Source organism: Daphnia pulex, chromosome 11 (genome assembly GCF_021134715.1).
Source record: "Daphnia pulex isolate KAP4 chromosome 11, ASM2113471v1".
Taxonomy (NCBI): domain Eukaryota; kingdom Metazoa; phylum Arthropoda; class Branchiopoda; order Diplostraca; family Daphniidae; genus Daphnia; species Daphnia pulex.
The window spans coordinates 2,503,619-2,520,992 of NC_060027.1; the positions used below are offsets into that span (position 1 = coordinate 2,503,619).

Consider the following 17,374-nt stretch of genomic DNA (forward strand, 5'->3'; position numbering starts at 1 on the left):
CGATATATCTTACAAATTGTGACACGTATATTTCAGCTGTCTCCTTGCTAATCGGCAATACACACATGAATAATTGGATGGAAAACAAATGACACGGGTACGTGCATTCACGTTCACTGTGAGAAATGAGTGTAAGGAGGATACCTTTTCGACATTGACTTTTTTACCAAAAAAGATCATCTTGCAGATACGGGGAAAAGTATAACATAAGAGGGGTATAAGTGAGGACAGGTGTGGCACACTAGGAAAGTACAATGGCGAAGTTTGCGTCCACAGGCGCTTTCAATTCAACAAAGACAAAACAAAAACCAAACGAAAAATTCTTGCAAACTTTTCTTCGCTGTGTTTTTTTGCAACAGAAATGGACAAAAAGCAAAAAAAAAAAGAGTATTATTATGCCAACGCTCTCGAAAAAAAGAAAAAACATCGTAAGTAACGCATGTGTGTGTGTGATTTCCAATTTTGGTCCCTGAATGTTTTCTTTTAAGTCCAGCTTCTTCTTCATTTCTTGCTTCTATATTTTTTTGCAATACATCAATGGAAGCTTTCCATGTATATAATAGGTGTGTGTGTGTGTGCTAGACTAGCAGTACTTCTTTTTCTGTATAAGGATTATTTCAATTTCACTTGTCGGCCAAGTTTCTAATCGACAAATGTCCCCCAACCCGACCCGAAGTTTAGCCGCCTCAAACGTTTGTGGTTTGTCCCTTTCTCTCCTTATCGGCACTAGTGTTATGAACATGACATTAAAAAACACAGGTAAATAACACAAAAATGAATCAACTGTTCAAAGAGATTATTGGACAGAATAGAAAAAAAAAAGAAAAACATATTTAGTCACTTTTGAATACTGTGAGGCCACCGACCACCGATCCTGCGGAAGGTTTGTTTGCTTTTACAGGCGTAAGAAAAACTCTCAATGCAGATGCGCCAAAACGCTCTGATGCTGCTGAATGTTGATGGTGGAATTGTTGTCATTGTTCTGTTGCCCTGCTTTCCCTGGCTGCTGGCCAAGCTCCTGCTTAATCCTCTTGGCCATATGGGAGTGAATGTGCTTGGTCAGGTGATCCTTGCGATTGAAACCTTTACCACATTCAGGACAACGGTGCACTTTATCAGTTCGATGAATAATCGAATGCCTTTGTAAGTGTTCCTGAGTAATAGGAAACAACATTCGTAATGTTTAAAAACAAATCCTGAGGTTATTAATAAAAGAAAAGTTTTAAAAACAAAAAAAGGGAGGAAAAACTCACGATTCGTTTGAATGTCTTGCTACATACAGGGCACGGGTGTGGGCGTTCAGTCATGTGCGAAGACCTATGTCTATCTAAATGTTCTTTACGTTTCAGAGCTGCACCGCAGTCGTTGCAGATGAACGGTCTCTCCGATCGGTGTATCGTGAGGTGAGTCTCGATGGCTTCCCGATTGTTGAAGACCGTGTGGCACTGAGGACATCCATAGAGCGTCGTTCCATCCAGAGCTGTCGTCAGCGCTGGCTGCAAACTCGTGCTCCTCCTCCTAGGCATAGGCACTCCAGGGATAGGATCACGTCTCTTTTTCTTCTTTTTGGCTTTCTTGGGGACCTGCAAAAGTTGAACGAGAGATGGTGAGGTGTGTGAAGACAGTTAGTTGTGAAAGTGTGACATTGTCATTACCTGAGACTGTTGCTGCTCAGGTGTTTGAACCGATGGGGAGTTGTCATTCATCATGTTCTGCTGCTGATCATCAGTCTGAGTGACGTGGATGAGCTCAGTGGGGTATTTGTACATCTGCTGGAAAGGGAATGTGGGTGGTCCAGAGAACCGGGACAGGTATTCATTTAAACTACTAATGTCCTGTTGGGCACTTTTATCTTGGTGGTGTTGCTGGTGAAACCTTTCGTTTTCCTCCGCCTCTGTTTCCACTTTTACAAACACATCATTCTGGCCAGTTTTGCTCAATAACGTATTGAGCATCTGGTTCTGGATCTGGAGGGTGCTGGACGTTGGAACATGGACATGCCCGTTGAGGTTGTGATGATTCAGTTGTGATGGGTCCACTGTGCTGACGGCTATCTGCAGGCCCTGGGACGATGGTATTGAAACAAACCCCTGGTCCTGGGCCTGCTGGAATTTCCCAACAGCGAAATGTGGGATCGTTGCCAACGTCGTCGGGAAGCCGCCAAACGGGGTGAAGCTCATCGTAAAACAATGAGCTCTCTATATACTGCACTCACAAGAGCCAAACAATGTTACGCATCGGTTTTTAAAATGGACATAACAAGAGACACACAATCTACCAATTTCTAGCAAAGCACTACTCAAAATCTCTGTCTACAGGTCAGCTTGACATACTATGCGTGGCAATCGTGGTTTTTGATCTCAAACAACTTGTCGATCTTGATCCCAGTTTCTTGTTGAAGAACAGATTTGCTTTTATTTCTCTCTCTCTCTCTCTTTAGTCTTTTTTCCAAACACCGTCAGGCGGGAGAGGGGGATCTCTCCTAAACTACAACGGGCGGCAAAAATGCTTTTCGACGAGACACTAGCGCCACCGTTGTACAACAATGGCGTCATCCGGCATCAACAAATTTCACAATCTTTTTCATTTTCACACGTTAATCCATCGTTTGACACGCGTTCTTCCTCTTGTTATCGAATTTGGCTCACGCAAACCGAAACGTTTTCACAATCAATCGCCATTTTTCGTTTGGCAAATCGGTGAATTTGGACACCTATTGTACGAATGGCGGGAGTTTCAAGCCGTCGACCGCCATGATGATATGTCCCCCTCTGCACGCCAAAATGACAATTTTTTCGTTTGAATTTTGTCTACGCCCCTCTGATTTATCTGGATAAAAAAATGAAGAAAAAGAGGCGAGACACATTTTGATTTAGTTATTAAAACCACCGTCATAAACTTCATTTTATTTCCTTAATGTGGTCAGGCACAGATGAATGTTGAATTATTTATTTTGTAATAAAAATAATAATTAAAAAAAAAAAAAATTGGGGATAAAAAAAAAACAAGCAACGGCAGCACGCACTAGTAAATAGAATTTGTTTTAAAAAAAGAGAAGCCAAATAAAACAATCCAAAAATCGTATAAAAATTAGTTTCGCAAATACACAAGTTAGTTTTGATACATTTTGTTTCTCTGTTGATATCAAATAATGAAATAATAATAAGCCACGTATCGATCTTGATTTCAGTGTTTTCCTTTTTCTTCGTTGGTAATCAAAAAAATACTTTTTTAGGATGTCCAGATTTGACATTGGGAAGGGGGGGGGGGGTAAATGAAAAGAAAAAATAAGAAATTCAGAAAATTGAAAATTTGTCAAATGATTGAAAAGGAAGAGATGATAACAACAAAGCCTCATCCCACACGGCGCATCAAAGGAAGATTTAAAAAGAGGAAAAAAATTCAGAATGAAATGTTGTTGGCTCTCGTAGTGGTGGTGCCAGGGGCTTTAAGCGAGGAAGCCTTGGTAGGTTTCAGGTAAGACTTAGCGTCGGTTGAGCTGCTGCGCAGTGAAGAAGAAGAAGAAGAAGAAGAAGAGGACGGGGAAGGCGGCGGAGGAACATTCAATGGCCTTCGGTGGTGGTTGGGGGGGCTGGACGTGTCCGGTTTGACGGGAACTAGGCGGGACGGATGGGTTGTGGCTGCCGCAGTACCTGCATTAAGGCGAGAAGAAGCGGACGACGAATAGGACGACCAAGTGCAAGTCGATGAAGAAGAAGACGAAGAAAGAAGAGGAGACGGACGAGTGGACGGAGGGATTTTAGGTGCTGGACGTCTATCGACAAAGCTAAACGAGTGGTAGTAGTATTGCGTAGTAGTGGTCATCAGATTAGTTGTTGTGGTTGTTGGTGTTAGCGGCAGGGCAAAGGTCATGAGGCCCTTGTCCGCTGCACTGAAGCAACTCATCTCCGAGATAGCCGGCCGGCCAAGTTTGACAGTCACCTTGTGCGTCACCGTTCTGTCCGTCGTCGGGGTTATGAGGGACGGGCGTCGTGGCGGTGGCGGCGCCAAGGTATGCGCGACTGGCAAGGTTAGTGGTGGGTGGCGCTCGATCCCGACGGGACCTGACTGGTGGACAGATCCTTGGGAGGGAGCACTGAGCGGGCCGTCAGTCTCGGAGCCAGCGATAAAAAACCCGACAGTCGGGGGCAGCTGGGCGAGCGGGTCAAGTCCTTGGAGCGGACGTAGTGGAAGCGGATCGACTCGCGCGGAGGCGACTCTCGCGACGGACTGCTCTTGTCGTCGCCGCTGCTGTTCTTCCGGCCCAGCAGGCTGCTGGACGGCAGGCCACTGGAGCCGCTGCCTCCTACGCTCGAGTGGCCGCTGAGGAGGAGCAAGTCCTCCAGTCGGTGGCGCAAGGCGGCCACTTCGTCCGACTGCAGGGTCCGCTCCGTCCGCAGGTACTGGCCCATGTTGCGGGCCATGGCGGCCAGATCCTCCTCGCGGGATTGCGACTCCCGCAGGCAAAACTGCAGCTCGGCCACGTCCTCCTGCAACATGAGCAACTGGCTCTCCTTGGCTCGGAGGAGTTCGGCCGGACTGGCGTCCGGCTGGTGGTCGACGCCGATCCCAGTGTCCAGGAAGGAGCGGAGCTGCTGGTTGCGCGAATCTAGATCGAGGATCTGCCGCTGGGAGACGGCCATCTGCTGGCTGAGCGACGAGACTTTCTGCTCCAGGGCCGCCGATTCCAGGCACTTGTGCGAGTACTTCTCGCTGAGCGACAGGATCTGCCGGCGGATCTCTTCCATCTCCTGCTCCCGGTTGGGCGTCAATTCCCGATGGGCGGGAGCCTGGCGGGCCGCCGCCTGGCTCAGAAACTCTTCCTTGAAGCGGGCGATTTCGCGCTGCACTTCGGCCTCGTGGGCTTTGCGCATCGCGTCCAGGGCGGCCAGGGTGGCCTGCGTCTCTTCCGCAAGGGCCCGCTCCTTTTCCACCTGAAAATGAAATTTCCATTGTAAAAACCAAATTTGCTGATCGCAAAGAATTCAACCAAATAAAAACCCACCTGGAGGCGGTTCAGATCCTGTTGGTGTTTCTCTTCCATCTGGGCGATGATGCGCTTGTGAGATCCTTCCATGGCCGACATGCCCTTCTCCGTCAGGGCGCGCAGCTGCTCGATTTCGGCCTGGTACTTTTGCCGGATCATGTCCTCGTTGATGGCCGACGACTTGGCGTTGTTCCCGTTGCCGTTCCGCTCAGATTCTCTTCCGCCGGAAGAGGGGGAAGAGGAGTCTTCCGGCTTGCTGTTGCTGCGGGGCTCGGCCAAATTGCGGTGCAGGATGGCGGCCACTTCGCCGCAATTGAGTGAGGCCGGGAAAAAGTCCGGGCTGCACATACAGTTGATGATGGCTTCCGTCTCCTGGATGATGCTGACGTTCTGGACGATGCTGGAATCGGATCCGCTGCTGGTGGCCAGCGGCTGGAACGGCGTCTCGCCCTGCAGGACGGCAATGTGGCCGTCGATCAGGGCCTTGTGGGCCACCACTTCGGCGAATTCGCTCAGGGCCGCTTCCAGATCGCCTTCCGGCGGATGCAGGAGCGACGACTGGCACTTCATTTGCTGGAGGCTCCGCTCGTAGGCGTTGCTCAGCAGCAGGACGGCTTCTTCCATCTCCGAGCGCAGGACTTCCTCCACCACTTGGCAGCGCTGCTCGTACTGGAGCTGCTGGGCCGGCCAGAGGAGCAGGGCGGACGCCAGACGCTCCTCGTCGGCCACGTCTTCGGCAAAGACTTCGGCCATGCGGGTCATCGCTTGCCGAACTTCGCTGTCCACCAGCTCCTTGTTGGCCACTTCCTGGGCTTCCAGCCAGGCCTCGCGGACCTTGACCTCTTCCACCAGCTGATTGTCGGCGCTGGGACTGTCGCCCATGCGCAGGGTCTCGTGGGCCAGCAGACGGGCCAGCTCCTGGAGCTTCTCCTCCTTGTACTTGGAGAAGAGGATCGACAAGTCACGCTCCTCCTCGGCCAGCTGCTGGGCCACTCGAGGCGGCAGCAGCGGAGGATTGCCGGCCAACTCGGACGCTAATTCCGCTCCCTGGTGAGAGCGGGAAGTGCTGGAGATGGCGGCGATGGCCGAGAGGCGCTCGGCCAGGGCGGAGCAGTAAGTGCCAAAACTGGTCGACTGGTCCAGGGCCGGCGCCGATCGCTCGCCGTTCAATTTGCGTTTCAACCAGCTGAGCTTGTGGATGGTCCAGTTGGCGTCGCGGAGCATTTCCCTCTCTTCCGGCTGCTTGGCGGCCGTCACGGTCGACAGCTGCTCGGCGATGGCCAGCTCCAAGGCCAGCTTCTCGGCCGCGATCTGGCTGACGGCGGCCGAGTCCAGTTTGCCCAGACTGCGGACCTGATCGCGCTTGACTTTCAGCTCAGAGAGACGGACCCTGAGCAGGTCCTGAATCTTTTCCACCTGCGAGGCTCCGTCGGACGTCGAGACGGCCACGCGGACTCCGTCCGGGTTCAGCAATTCCTGCTGGATGTTGCGGATTTTGCCGATGAGACTCTGGCCGTCCATCTGTGTCGAAGTAAATCAAACCAAATAAATGAAATTGGACCCGCTGGCCGTCACTTATAGAGCTGGACAATTATTACCTTGTTACCGTCGAACATGAGTTCCAGCTCGACGACGCACTGTTCCAGATCTTGAACAAGTTTCGAGGAGCGGGTGATGGGTCCGTCGTGGGTGACAGAGTGTTTGGCGGACAATCCCGTGCCGGCCGTCACCACTTTCAATGGGCTGGAACGAGGCGGTTTGCCCTGCGGTGACCTGCCGGGCAGCGAGTTTTTGCGCTCGATGGACGTCGACGACGATTTCCTGCCACCGCTGGGGGTGGGGGTGGTGCTCTGACGGCCGGCCAGTTGCTGTTCCAGTTGGTCGACTCGCAACAAGATCTTGACCGAGTCGCCGCCGCCGGAGACGGCGCCACCCTCCAGTGACTTGCGTCGCATCCGGAACGATTTGGTCGGCTCCTCGAATCCTTTTCGGGCCCTGGACGGCGGACCTTCTGCCGGAAAAAAACATTTTTTTTTTTATTTGTTGTTGAATGACGGACTGAAATTGTTGGGAAAAAAACAAAATTACCTTTGTCGGCAGAAGATGGAGTGCCCAGGGCGGCCATTTTGTGTTCCAGATCGACCAGCTTGTCCTCGACTTCCTTGGACAGCTGGAAGGATTCGCGGCCCTTGAGCGACTGGGTCCGCCTCTTCTCGCGGCTCTCCGACTTGGCCACCTTGATCTTGAGCTGGCGGACCTGCTTGTCGGCGGCGGCCATTTTGCTGGTCAGGTCCTGGACCCTAGCCGCCATGAGACTCAGCTGTGAGTTGTAGTCCGTCTCCTTGGCCTGCCACTGCTGCTTGAGGGCCATCTGGGCCACTTCAAAGCCGTCGACGGCCGACTGGGCCTGGCGCAGCTCCCGCTTGAGGGCCCGGATCTCCACCAGGGATCGCTCGAACCGGGCGCGCAGCTCCACGTACTCGTCGACCAGACTCTCGCGGTCCAGCGACTCCAGGTCCAGGTCGTAGTCGATGTTGCTCAAGTCGCTCAGCGAGTCCAGCCTGGGCAGACTCTTCTTGCTGCTGCCGCCCAGGAGGTTGCGGGTGCACAGCTGGAGCGGCAGCGGCATGGAGCCGCCCGTCGAGCTGCGGCTGCGTCTCAGAGAAGACGATCCAGCTGTTCCGGACCCTCCAACTCCGACACCAGCAGCGCCGCCACCTCCTACACCGGCCCGGTTGTCCTCCATCTGCCTGAGCCGGGCGAAAAGTCCCTCGTTCTCCTCGATTCCGCGCTGGAGCCGCTCCTGGGTCTGACTGAGGTTCTCCTGCGTGGCCTTGAGCCTCCGGTTGAGGACCTCCACCTCGTTGGTTTTGCTCTGCAGCTGATTGAGCGTGTCGTTGCGGCTGTCCAGGAGGGAGCGCAGCTCCTGGGCCACGTCGCGCAATTTGTAAACTTCCGAGCGTTCACGCTTGAGACTGTCACGCAGTTCGGCGTTCTCCGCCCGGCCGTTGGCCGAGTCGTCCCTCAACGACCTCAGTTCCGCTTCCTTCTGGTCCAGTAGGTTCCTGGACAAAAAAATAAAAACGGGCCGATTAGTATAAATGACGCCATTTGACTGATTGGGGTGGAGGGTCTTACTGGATGTCGATTAATTGGCGTTTGCTTTCGGCTTTGGTGGCCTCGAGGATGCCGGCCAATCGGTTCATTTGTTGCTCCTTCTCGGCCAGCCTGGCGTTGAGCGTCACCAGCTGCTGCTGGGCCTCTCTCTCTTGCTCTCGACGCTCGTTGAGCAAACGGGTGATTTCACCCTTGGCCGCGTCGAGTCGATTCTGGACGTGCCCGGCGCCGCCACCGGCCGGCGCATCCCCACCACCACCGTGTGACGAAGGCGGAACGGAAATCACCAGCCCAGCCGTCGGCGGGCTGTTGGTTCTCACCGACGACGGCGAAGCGGAACGGTGCCGGGAGCGAGATCTCGAGCTGGACCTCGATCGGTCCCGCTCTTTCACCTAAAAATAGAAAAAGTGGCCAGCAAAATGGCGCGTTAGAAAAACGGATGGATGGATGGATCCAGTTTCAATTCAATTACCTTGGACATTGGAGTTCGATTGAGTGGAGGCGACAGTGGAAGCGACTGAATGGGTTCCGGTCCGGGTGGATTCTCGTCGTCTTGGCCGTCCTCGTCTTCATCGTCTTCCGACTGGTGGACAATGACGTCACCGTCGTCGTCGTCGTCCAGCTCATCTTCGTCCTCGTCTTCGGTGGTCGATCCGTCGTAGGATTCCAGCGATTCGTCATCCGCCTCGCGGCGGGACACGGCGGCCGGATCGACGTTCTCCTTGACGGCCTTGAGTGCGGCGGCGGCGCTACTGGCGGCCGACAGCAACTTGGTGGGCAGGTGGGCCATTTTGCCTTGGTTGCAAGCGTTGCGCAGGGCCTGGATCCACTGGGTGCGGATGCCGGAGGTGAGGGCCGCCAGGGAGTAGAGCCTCTTGCCGTCGACGGCCGCCATCTGGAAGCCATAGCTCCGGCCAGAGTCCGTCTCGTCCACGCTGGCGATCTGGGCCAAATCGATCGTCTCGTCGGCCAATCCGGCGTCTTCCGCCGCGTGGTCGCGGTACAGCGACAGCAAACTGTACCTCAAAACGAACCAGTACTTTTTCCACTCTCCTCTGCCCAGTCAAAGAATTTGAAAAAAAAATTAATTAAATTAAATTAAATTCGATGAAATATGATGAAACAACTAACCCGTAAGATAAGCGGAGGAGCCAACCCTTTTTGAGACTGTCGTCCAGCAACGGGGCCGTCAATGTCAGCGCCGAGCGGCGGTCGGGTAATGGCGAGCAGAAGGACGTCACGGGGTCTAATCCGCATCCATCCGGATCTCCTCGTACCTAAATAAAATACAAAATTACATTATCAAATAAGGAGAAGAAAAAAAAAAACAAAAAATGTTGTCCGTCCTTCCCTCCCACCCCAATTTTCCTCATTGTTAAGCACCGCCCAGTCACCGCATGATGATGACGAACAATCCCACATCAATCAAACTGGGCAGAAATGGCAACAACAGCAACAAGAAGAAGGAGGAAGTTTTAAATTTGGAAAAATGTAATTTGAATTTACCGCTTCTCCGGGCGGATTGATAGTTTCGGGTTGACGAGTCGTTGTCGTTTGTCGTTCGAGGGCGGCAGCTGGGCGAACTGGGGAACTCTCGTACGACGACAATCCGCTGCGCAGTCGATCAGCCGAGGCGGACCCCAGTTCGTGCATGCTCATGGGTCGATCCTTGGTGGCGATGACGGGCGTTGCCGGCTCCGTCTTGTGAGACAACCCACCAGAGTCCGGCATGTCCTTGGAGCTGCTGTGTCTAGCTCTGGACGGACCTAATAATCACAATCAAATATCATAAATTCCAGCATAAAATTATCATTCTCCTGAAGAAAAAGGTTGCCCCCCCCCGCTTAAGGCCAGCCAGCTGGGCAGATTCATTTGTCTGTTGTTGTTGTTGCCCGACTTACTATTCATGTTAGTGAAAGCATGTTGCAAACTCTCCAGACTTTCGAAATGTCGGTTGCGCGGGACGTCGGCCATGTACAGATAAAACGGGCTGTGTGGGTTGGCGCTGATGACGGGCGAGCGTGGCGGAGGGACGGGGCTGGCGGCGACCACGGCCGTGGCCACCGCCGTCGTTGTCGACGATGGAGGAGGGACGGGCGGCAATAAAGCCGATCGCGGCCGTTCGGACGGAGTGCAGCTGCTGCCCAGTCCGGCGTTGTTCTTGCTGCCTATGGGCGCCGTCAAGGTCGAGCTGGGCAGAACCAGGGCGTAACCTTTGCCTGCGGCGCTGTTATTGCTGCTGCCGCTGCTGCTGTTGTTGCTGTGGCCGTTACTGTTGTTGTTCATGTTGTTGCCGGGCTGGATGATGAGGCTGCTCAATATTTCCGAATTGCAGCGGGCGCTTCGAGCCCCGCGGATCTCCCGGCGGATGACACGTCTCGCTGCCGGGCCAAACAAAATTAAAGAAACAAAAAATTAAGTCCAGCTGCCCAGTCAATTTTCGGTTGTTTTTAAATACTTTTGATTTTATCGTCAAAATCCTTGTCGACGATGACGATTTCCTTTTCGGCGGGCACAACTTTGGCGGGCAGAGGCGGACACGACGACGACGAAGTGGCGACGACGGCCGAGGGGACAGTACTGAGAGTCGCCACTTCCTTGACGGGAATAATGTCGTCTTCCTCGATGGAAATTCGTTGGTTGTTATTGCCACCGCTAGTTGAATTGCCGTTCCGGCCGTTGGTGTCCTTGACCGGCAGCGAATTAAAGTTCTGCAGGCCTCCCGTCATCGACGACGAAGACGACGTCGTCGTGTGCTGGGCACCGCTCCGCATCAGCGACTCCGTGTGGCTGTGGAAACGCGGTCGGGCCATCGGCGGCGTCTGGAACGGCTGGATCGAAACACCTGGCCGGCACACACCATAGAAGAGAAAAAACAAGTGGGAAATTTTTGTTTTATTCCATGAATTATCTTTTATCTCTTTCAAGTTTTATAGAGTCGACCGAGGTACGGTACAATTTTTCCCGTCAAGAGTCGGAAATGTTTTTAAGAAAAGATAAAAAAGAAGAAAATTCCATTTCACCTTTGCTGAGACAAGGCGAATTGGGAGCCGTCGACTGCTGGTGGTGGTGGTGGTGTTGTTGTTGTTGTTGCGTCGAGATAATCGTCGTGGCTTTGCTTCCGGGGAAGGTGGCGTTCCTTTTATGACGTCCGGTCTGTTCAAGATTCCAAGAGAAAAACAATTCAATGAAATAAAAGAGAAAAAAGGCGGTCGGTCAATCACACGGCCAATTTCCCATCAGACGGACGGGAGAAAGAAAAGGATGGCCCACCTTCATATTAGTCCTGGGGAACATGGAGAGGATGTCGAACCACCACTTTGATTCTTCACGCGACGTCCCCTTGAGAAAGTGGACCCGATCGGCCGCCGTCAACGCCAGGCTGAATGGGTGGCCAGTCACCTCCTCCGCCTCGTAAGACACTTCCACCACGCGATTCATGTCAATGATGGCCTGCGGCACAGTCTCCGGCTAAAACAAAAATAAAAAAAAGAGAAAAATGATGACGACGATGAAATTTCCATCGAGTTTGATTTATTTAGATTTCTACCCCTCCACCAACCCAAATGGCGAAAAATGGTCAGAGAGAGAAACCCTTGGTGAAAGAAAAAGATTACAAAGGTCAGCTGACATCATTCAGGCCATCAAAAAAGAAGAAGAACAAGAAGAAGGAAGACTTCAAGTGCTTTCCTTTTTTAAGTTGGGATTAATCAAGTTTTTTTTGCCCTTTTTGCCCGTCGAAAATGTTGTTGTTCTTTTTCAAAGCCTTACAAGTTAATTGGATTTGAGATTTTTGATTGACTTACAACAAACAAGGCTTCCCCATCCCACCTTTTGTTTTTTTGATAGAAATCTCTCCCAGGGAAAGAACAACAACAACAGCCCAAAATAATAATAACAATCATTTGAAGTGAGTGAAAAATAGAAAGAAAATTTCCCTCCTTACGTGTTCGTCCACCGAGTAGGTCAATTCTCCATCGTCGTAGAGGACGAACCATCTCCGCTGCCATCGCTAATGTGTCCGTCCATCATCAAAGGTACCAACAAGTAACAAAAAAAGATAAAGATGAGTTAACAACGGGACCGGTTTTGATTAAAAACAACAACAACAACATCATTGTGAAAATATCATTTTAATTTTCTATTCGTTCCATCATCGGGCCAAACTTTCTTCGTGCGAGGTCGCACAGGCCCAGCAAACTTTCGATTCGCCTTGCGGGCCCCCGTTGAAAAACCCCAAAATAAAAGAGCCGGAATAAATCAATTGAATAAAAAAGAAAAAAAACAAGTGGAGAAATGGGTGTCTATAAAAATCCGTTCCAAGGATGTTGTTGTTGCTATTGTCGGTGGTGGTGGGCGTGAATCGGCCAAAGTCCAGACGGTTGAAGGGGCGGACATGAATAAATTGTAGACAACAAACTTCTTTTTTTCTTCTTTGATTTCGGCATCCAGAAGAAGAAAAAAAGAAATTTCTCCACTACTTAACGACACCCACATACAACAACAACAACACCCACCACCCCACAGACACACTCGTCACTTGTGTTGTCTTTATTCATCGTGATTTCGTGACTGGACCTTTTTCTTTTTTATTTTTTCAACAACTGCTTTTCGCGTGTTCCAAATATCATTTTTGAGATTCGCTTTTGTAGGAGTTTTATTAATGTTATGGCTGGCATAATAAAATAAAATTCAAAAATAAAAATAAATGGTGGGCCGCCATTTTTCTTACCTTGGTCCGGTTGATGGGATTGGAGAAGTCCCAGTCGGGCGCGGCAAACAGGTAACCGCATTTGGCTACTTTCCGGCTCGCCTGGAAACACACAAAAAAAATAAATAAATAAATAAATTTATTATGATTTTTTTGTGTTAGATAACAAATGGAATTGTATCAATCGGAATAAATTTTAGACACACAGACAAAAAAAAAAGAGAAAATCGAGTTTCTTATTCAAATTAATTATTCATAGAAAAATGAAATCAGACACCACACCACCACACAGCAGATGTGGAAAGAAGAAAAAATGATGAAGGATATTATTATTACAAGAATAATATTCTGGTTGTCTTGAATTCTTCACGTATCAAGTTCTTCTTCTTCTATTGTTTTTCTTTCTTTTTTAAACTTTCGTATTTTATTTTAGAAATATATTTTTGGTCAAGCGCTTGTTCACAATAACAAAAGAAGAGCGCAGGCCCCGGCGTTTCTCTCTCTCTTTCTCTCTCTTTTCTAAATGAGGCGGAATAGACGTGGGAAGAAGAAGAAGGTAAAAATATAGAAGAAGTAAAAAGAAGACGCCGTTGCGTTCAATGACCGGACGGGACCTTTCTCTCTTGCTCGTGAGTGAACCTCACGGCGCTTTTTCACGTGTGTGTGTGTCTGTTACACGTCCCTCTCTTCTTTTTTTTTTCTGTTTGTGTGTTAAAACTCCCCCCCACTCGCAACTGAAAGATGATGACGTCACACACCGACCGAAACGATCGACAACCGCACCGAGTTGTTTCTTTTCCAGGGACTTTTTAAGGTGTTGGTCTCCAGTGACAAGATAACGACAGAAGCATTTTCTTCTTCTTCTTCTTTTCGTCTATATTTGGGGCTGTCTTTTACCTACTCCTCCTACTCCCACCCCAACAGAAAAAGAAAGATAGAAAGAGATATATTTTTATTTCGATTTTCTCGGTGAAACACACGCGACTCGACATGATGGGCAGGAAATTCTAGAATTTCAGTCTAAAATGAGAATCGATCAATCAACTCATCAGGAGGTGCGCTCACATGGCGGCAGCGGCAACGGCGGTACCTTCTTCTTCTTCTTCTTCTTCTTGGCGAGAGAGAAATGTTATTAAGCCTCCAGGTTACTTTTATTTATTTTTCTTTTTTTTTTTCTTTAAAAAAAAAAAAAAATAATAAATCCAACTGTATTATTATATAGCGCGTTGACCGAAACCCTGCATACCCAAATAAGGCGATAGCCAACAGACACTCTGGGTACTATTATAATACAACAGGTACACACACACTGGCCCCGTGTTATTTTCTGATGGAATATTCACACGGTTAATTCTTCTTTTTAAATTAAATTTAGGTTGGAAAAATGAAATCAATTTTTTCTTCTCCTAAATTCGACTTGATTATTTAACAAGGGATTTTATTTTTCTACAAGAGGGAGGCACGTGGAAAAAGAAAAACGACAATAAAAAAATGGAAAAAATAAACCCAGACTATTTTACTTTTTCAACCCTCTGAAAGGAGAGAGAAAAAAAGTTCCCGTTATTATCGACACGCTCGTAAAAGATTCAAAATGTCCGGCTCCGGGAGAGGAGAGAATCCGTTAACGTCTATTTAGTGCCCCTCTATATCTTTTTCTTCTTCTTCTTCTATGCGGTTAAGTAGATTTTCTCTTTTTTTAAAAATAAGAAAAAAGAAATGGAAACCCAGAGCGTGTGCGCCATTACCCGTTCAAGTCAAAACATTTTAAATATATTCTGGTCGAAATCTTCTCTTTTCCAAACCAAATTTGGAATAAATGAAATGGATATTACATCCCTCTGGCCGTGTGTGTTTGGGGGTATTTAGCCAGGGGGCCGGATGTCGGGTCTCCCGAATTACGGGAGTTTGTTACAAACGAAAAACGGAAAACCAACCACCAGCTGGTCAAATTTGTGCGTGTGGTCGGACCAATAACAACAACAACAACAACAGCTGGACGCGGTCCAATGACCAAAAACAGACGATTCAAGTCAGAAGAAAAAAACTTCTTCTTTTTTCCATTTGGAGAGATAATCCCGCACACGTTCTATTTCGGCTAGTCTTTCTTGGATACAGTCCCAAGGTTTTTATATTTTTTTTTAAGAATCAAATAAATTCTACCCGATGTGTACCAGAAAATCAAGACTTTCACTACAGGCCAGAGCCAGCCAGTGGGAGATACAACACAGACACTTGTGTGTGAGATGGGTGGCAGGGCCGCCGAGCTCTTTCTCTCTTTTGGGGCCACCTCATTCCCGAAAAGAGGCGGAGGGCACCTCCGCAGGCACCTGTGCAGGCGAACGCCGCCCCGTGCTCAACTCACGGCCGCAACCAAACCCCATTGACTGTCGTTATAACAAACAATGTCATTCAGCCAGACCGTCTTGAATGACCGGCCACCTTTTGCGACACCATTTCCAGTCCCGAAAAGAATCGATAATAACTCACACGTCTCTCCGGCCCGTACGACCATTCAATGATGTAATAGACATCTATTACCACAAGGAGGTTACGCAGTTCTGACGATAAGATGATGGGGGAGAGATGTTTGTTTGTCAACAGATAAGAATGACGGAAGAGAGTCTCATTCATCGGCAGAGGAAACGAAATGGAATGCGCCGTTGGGTTTATTTTTGTGTTGGTATGAATGAAACTGCAGATCTTTGGTGGGCCCTTTCCTGTTCGCTTGACTGTCTACGATTGTACACAACCTCACATGTGTGTGTGTACACACCCAGCACTTCCAAGCGGAAAGAGAGAGAGAGAGGAAGCAGCACTTTATGTTTCGCACCATCCACCTCATTCATCAGGTGAGGTGGATTCCACCTTGCCAGAGCCAAGAAATGAATGGTGATAGTTACCCGATTGTTCTCCAGGGCCTCATCGCTGTGCTCATCCTTGGCTTTGAAGCAGCTGGCACACTTGTTCTTGTTGAAAACGTTGGGAGCAAACTTCCTGCAGTCAGCTTTGGACATTTTCTCAGAGTTTCGATAGTTTGATGGGCTCGTTTTTTTGCACACACGAAAACGATTGGACGTGCCCTATATTTCAATTGGAAATATTCCTCCTGTCCGGTTAGGGCCAAATCGTGCCATCACCTTCACGGTAACCCGGTGCAGTCATGGCGTCATGTCGACATTTTTCCTTTTTCAAATTATGATCAAACAAAACTCACACACTCGCACACACAGTCAAGTTTCCACACCAAATAAAAATGAAAAAAAAAAAAAAACTTTCAAAACACACGAGCAGCAGCACAGCAGCAGCAGCAGCAGCAGCAACAATCACTAGGGGGACATAACCAGAAGAATTTCAATGCATTCTGCTTTGGGGCCTCTGGGGTATTTCTTCTCCATCAAACAATTCGGCGGCGGCGGCGTTGCCATAGTTATTCAAATTTTGTTTTTTTAATCCCCACAACTTTTCATTCCCCGCTGCTGCGATGTTGTGTTACTCTGCATAATAATAAGCGAACTCGTCTTGTAATCTCGCCGGGGGAAAAAAAGAAATGGTAATAATAATAATAATAAGATCCCAACAAAAATATAAACCAGTTGTTTCAATGTCGAATGACAACTTTTGATTTAGGGGTGGTCCGGGATTGGGTTCAGCAACTTTTTGAAAATGATTTTAAAACAAAAAATGTTTTTTTCTTTTCTGATTTCTGAACTTTTTAAAATGGCCGTGAAGGCCTCTCGTGACAGCTCGGGGGTCGACGAAGCACAGCACACATGATTTACTACTGCGAAACGATTGTTAAATAATCGAAGCGCAGCAGCAGCAACAGAGGCACAGTGAATCGTGTGTGTGTGTGTCAAGTAGAGTCGGGTAATGTGTGTGAAACACAAGACAATAGTCCCGCTTGATTCGGTCGTGAGAAACAAAACAAAAAAACGTTCCTTCTTCTTCCACTTTTCTTCCCAAAAAATGGAAAAAAAGAAATCGAAATAAAAATTTAAAAAATAACAAAAATTTTTTCACGAGGATGGAAAAGGGAAAAAAAACTGCACACCGTTCAGGTGCGGCGCTCACTGCCGACTGGCCGTGTTGGCCCGTTCGGGAGAAAGGAGAGTTCGGTGAAGGGAGGAACCCCACAGCACCACCGCACCGCCACCACCGCCACACACTCACGTAAACAGAGCCTAGAGAGAAATACATCTATAAGAGTTCTTATATACAATGGCTCTAGGCGACCAAAAGTCGAATCAAGAAGCGTATATACACCTTCTTTTTTAACTATCGATTCACGCCGGGCACAACCGAAAAAGAAACACAGTTGCGTGTGTGTGGGCTCAACCTGTGTAGCTGGACACACACACACAAGACAGCTAAGAAAATGGGCCCTGGCTAGACCATAACCACACACGTTAGTTTGTCTTCCGACTTCTTCTTTTGGTGGGGGGGGTTTGTTAACGACTGAACTTGATTTCACGCATGTGGGTAATCCGACCGTCCCCTCGGTCGTTCCACCATCAACCCCTAAAAAAAAAAAAAAAATTAAAAAAAAATAAAACACAAAA

General features: G+C 49.0%; 3 protein-coding genes across 4 annotated transcripts; all 3 read right to left on the reverse strand.

Moving 5' to 3' along the window:
* Positions 1–5: 5 nt before the first annotated feature.
* On the reverse strand, positions 6–2,517 carry LOC124208000 (zinc finger protein 431-like). Its single transcript, XM_046605675.1, has 4 exons — positions 2,334–2,517; positions 1,656–2,205; positions 1,254–1,583; positions 6–1,153 (listed from the first exon to the last, which is right to left on the reverse strand). Exons 2-4 carry the CDS (start codon positions 2,178–2,180, stop codon positions 917–919), a joined length of 1,092 nt encoding a protein of 363 aa, XP_046461631.1. The 5' UTR covers positions 2,181–2,205; positions 2,334–2,517; the 3' UTR covers positions 6–916.
* A 348-nt stretch (positions 2,518–2,865) lies between these two features.
* On the reverse strand, positions 2,866–16,904 carry LOC124207993. 2 transcript variants are annotated; one of them, XM_046605664.1, is made up of 15 exons: positions 15,716–16,904; positions 12,837–12,917; positions 12,051–12,116; positions 11,378–11,575; positions 11,128–11,260; positions 10,563–10,949; positions 10,006–10,485; positions 9,611–9,870; positions 9,236–9,381; positions 8,577–9,159; positions 8,126–8,496; positions 7,076–8,052; positions 6,586–6,995; positions 5,006–6,508; positions 2,866–4,934 (listed from the first exon to the last, which is right to left on the reverse strand). In XM_046605664.1, exons 1-15 carry the CDS (start codon positions 15,827–15,829, stop codon positions 4,032–4,034), a joined length of 6,612 nt encoding a protein of 2,203 aa, XP_046461620.1. In that variant the 5' UTR covers positions 15,830–16,904; the 3' UTR covers positions 2,866–4,031. The 2 variants fall into 2 exon arrangements, with proteins under 2 accessions (XP_046461620.1, XP_046461619.1); XM_046605663.1 differs by having other exon boundaries at positions 6,586–6,998; positions 15,716–16,903.
* LOC124207635 (endochitinase A-like) lies at positions 3,403–3,906 on the reverse strand. The gene has a single exon (XM_046605208.1). The coding sequence runs from the start codon at positions 3,904–3,906 to the stop codon at positions 3,403–3,405; it is 504 nt and encodes a 167-aa protein (XP_046461164.1).
* Positions 16,905–17,374: the final 470 nt, after the last annotated feature.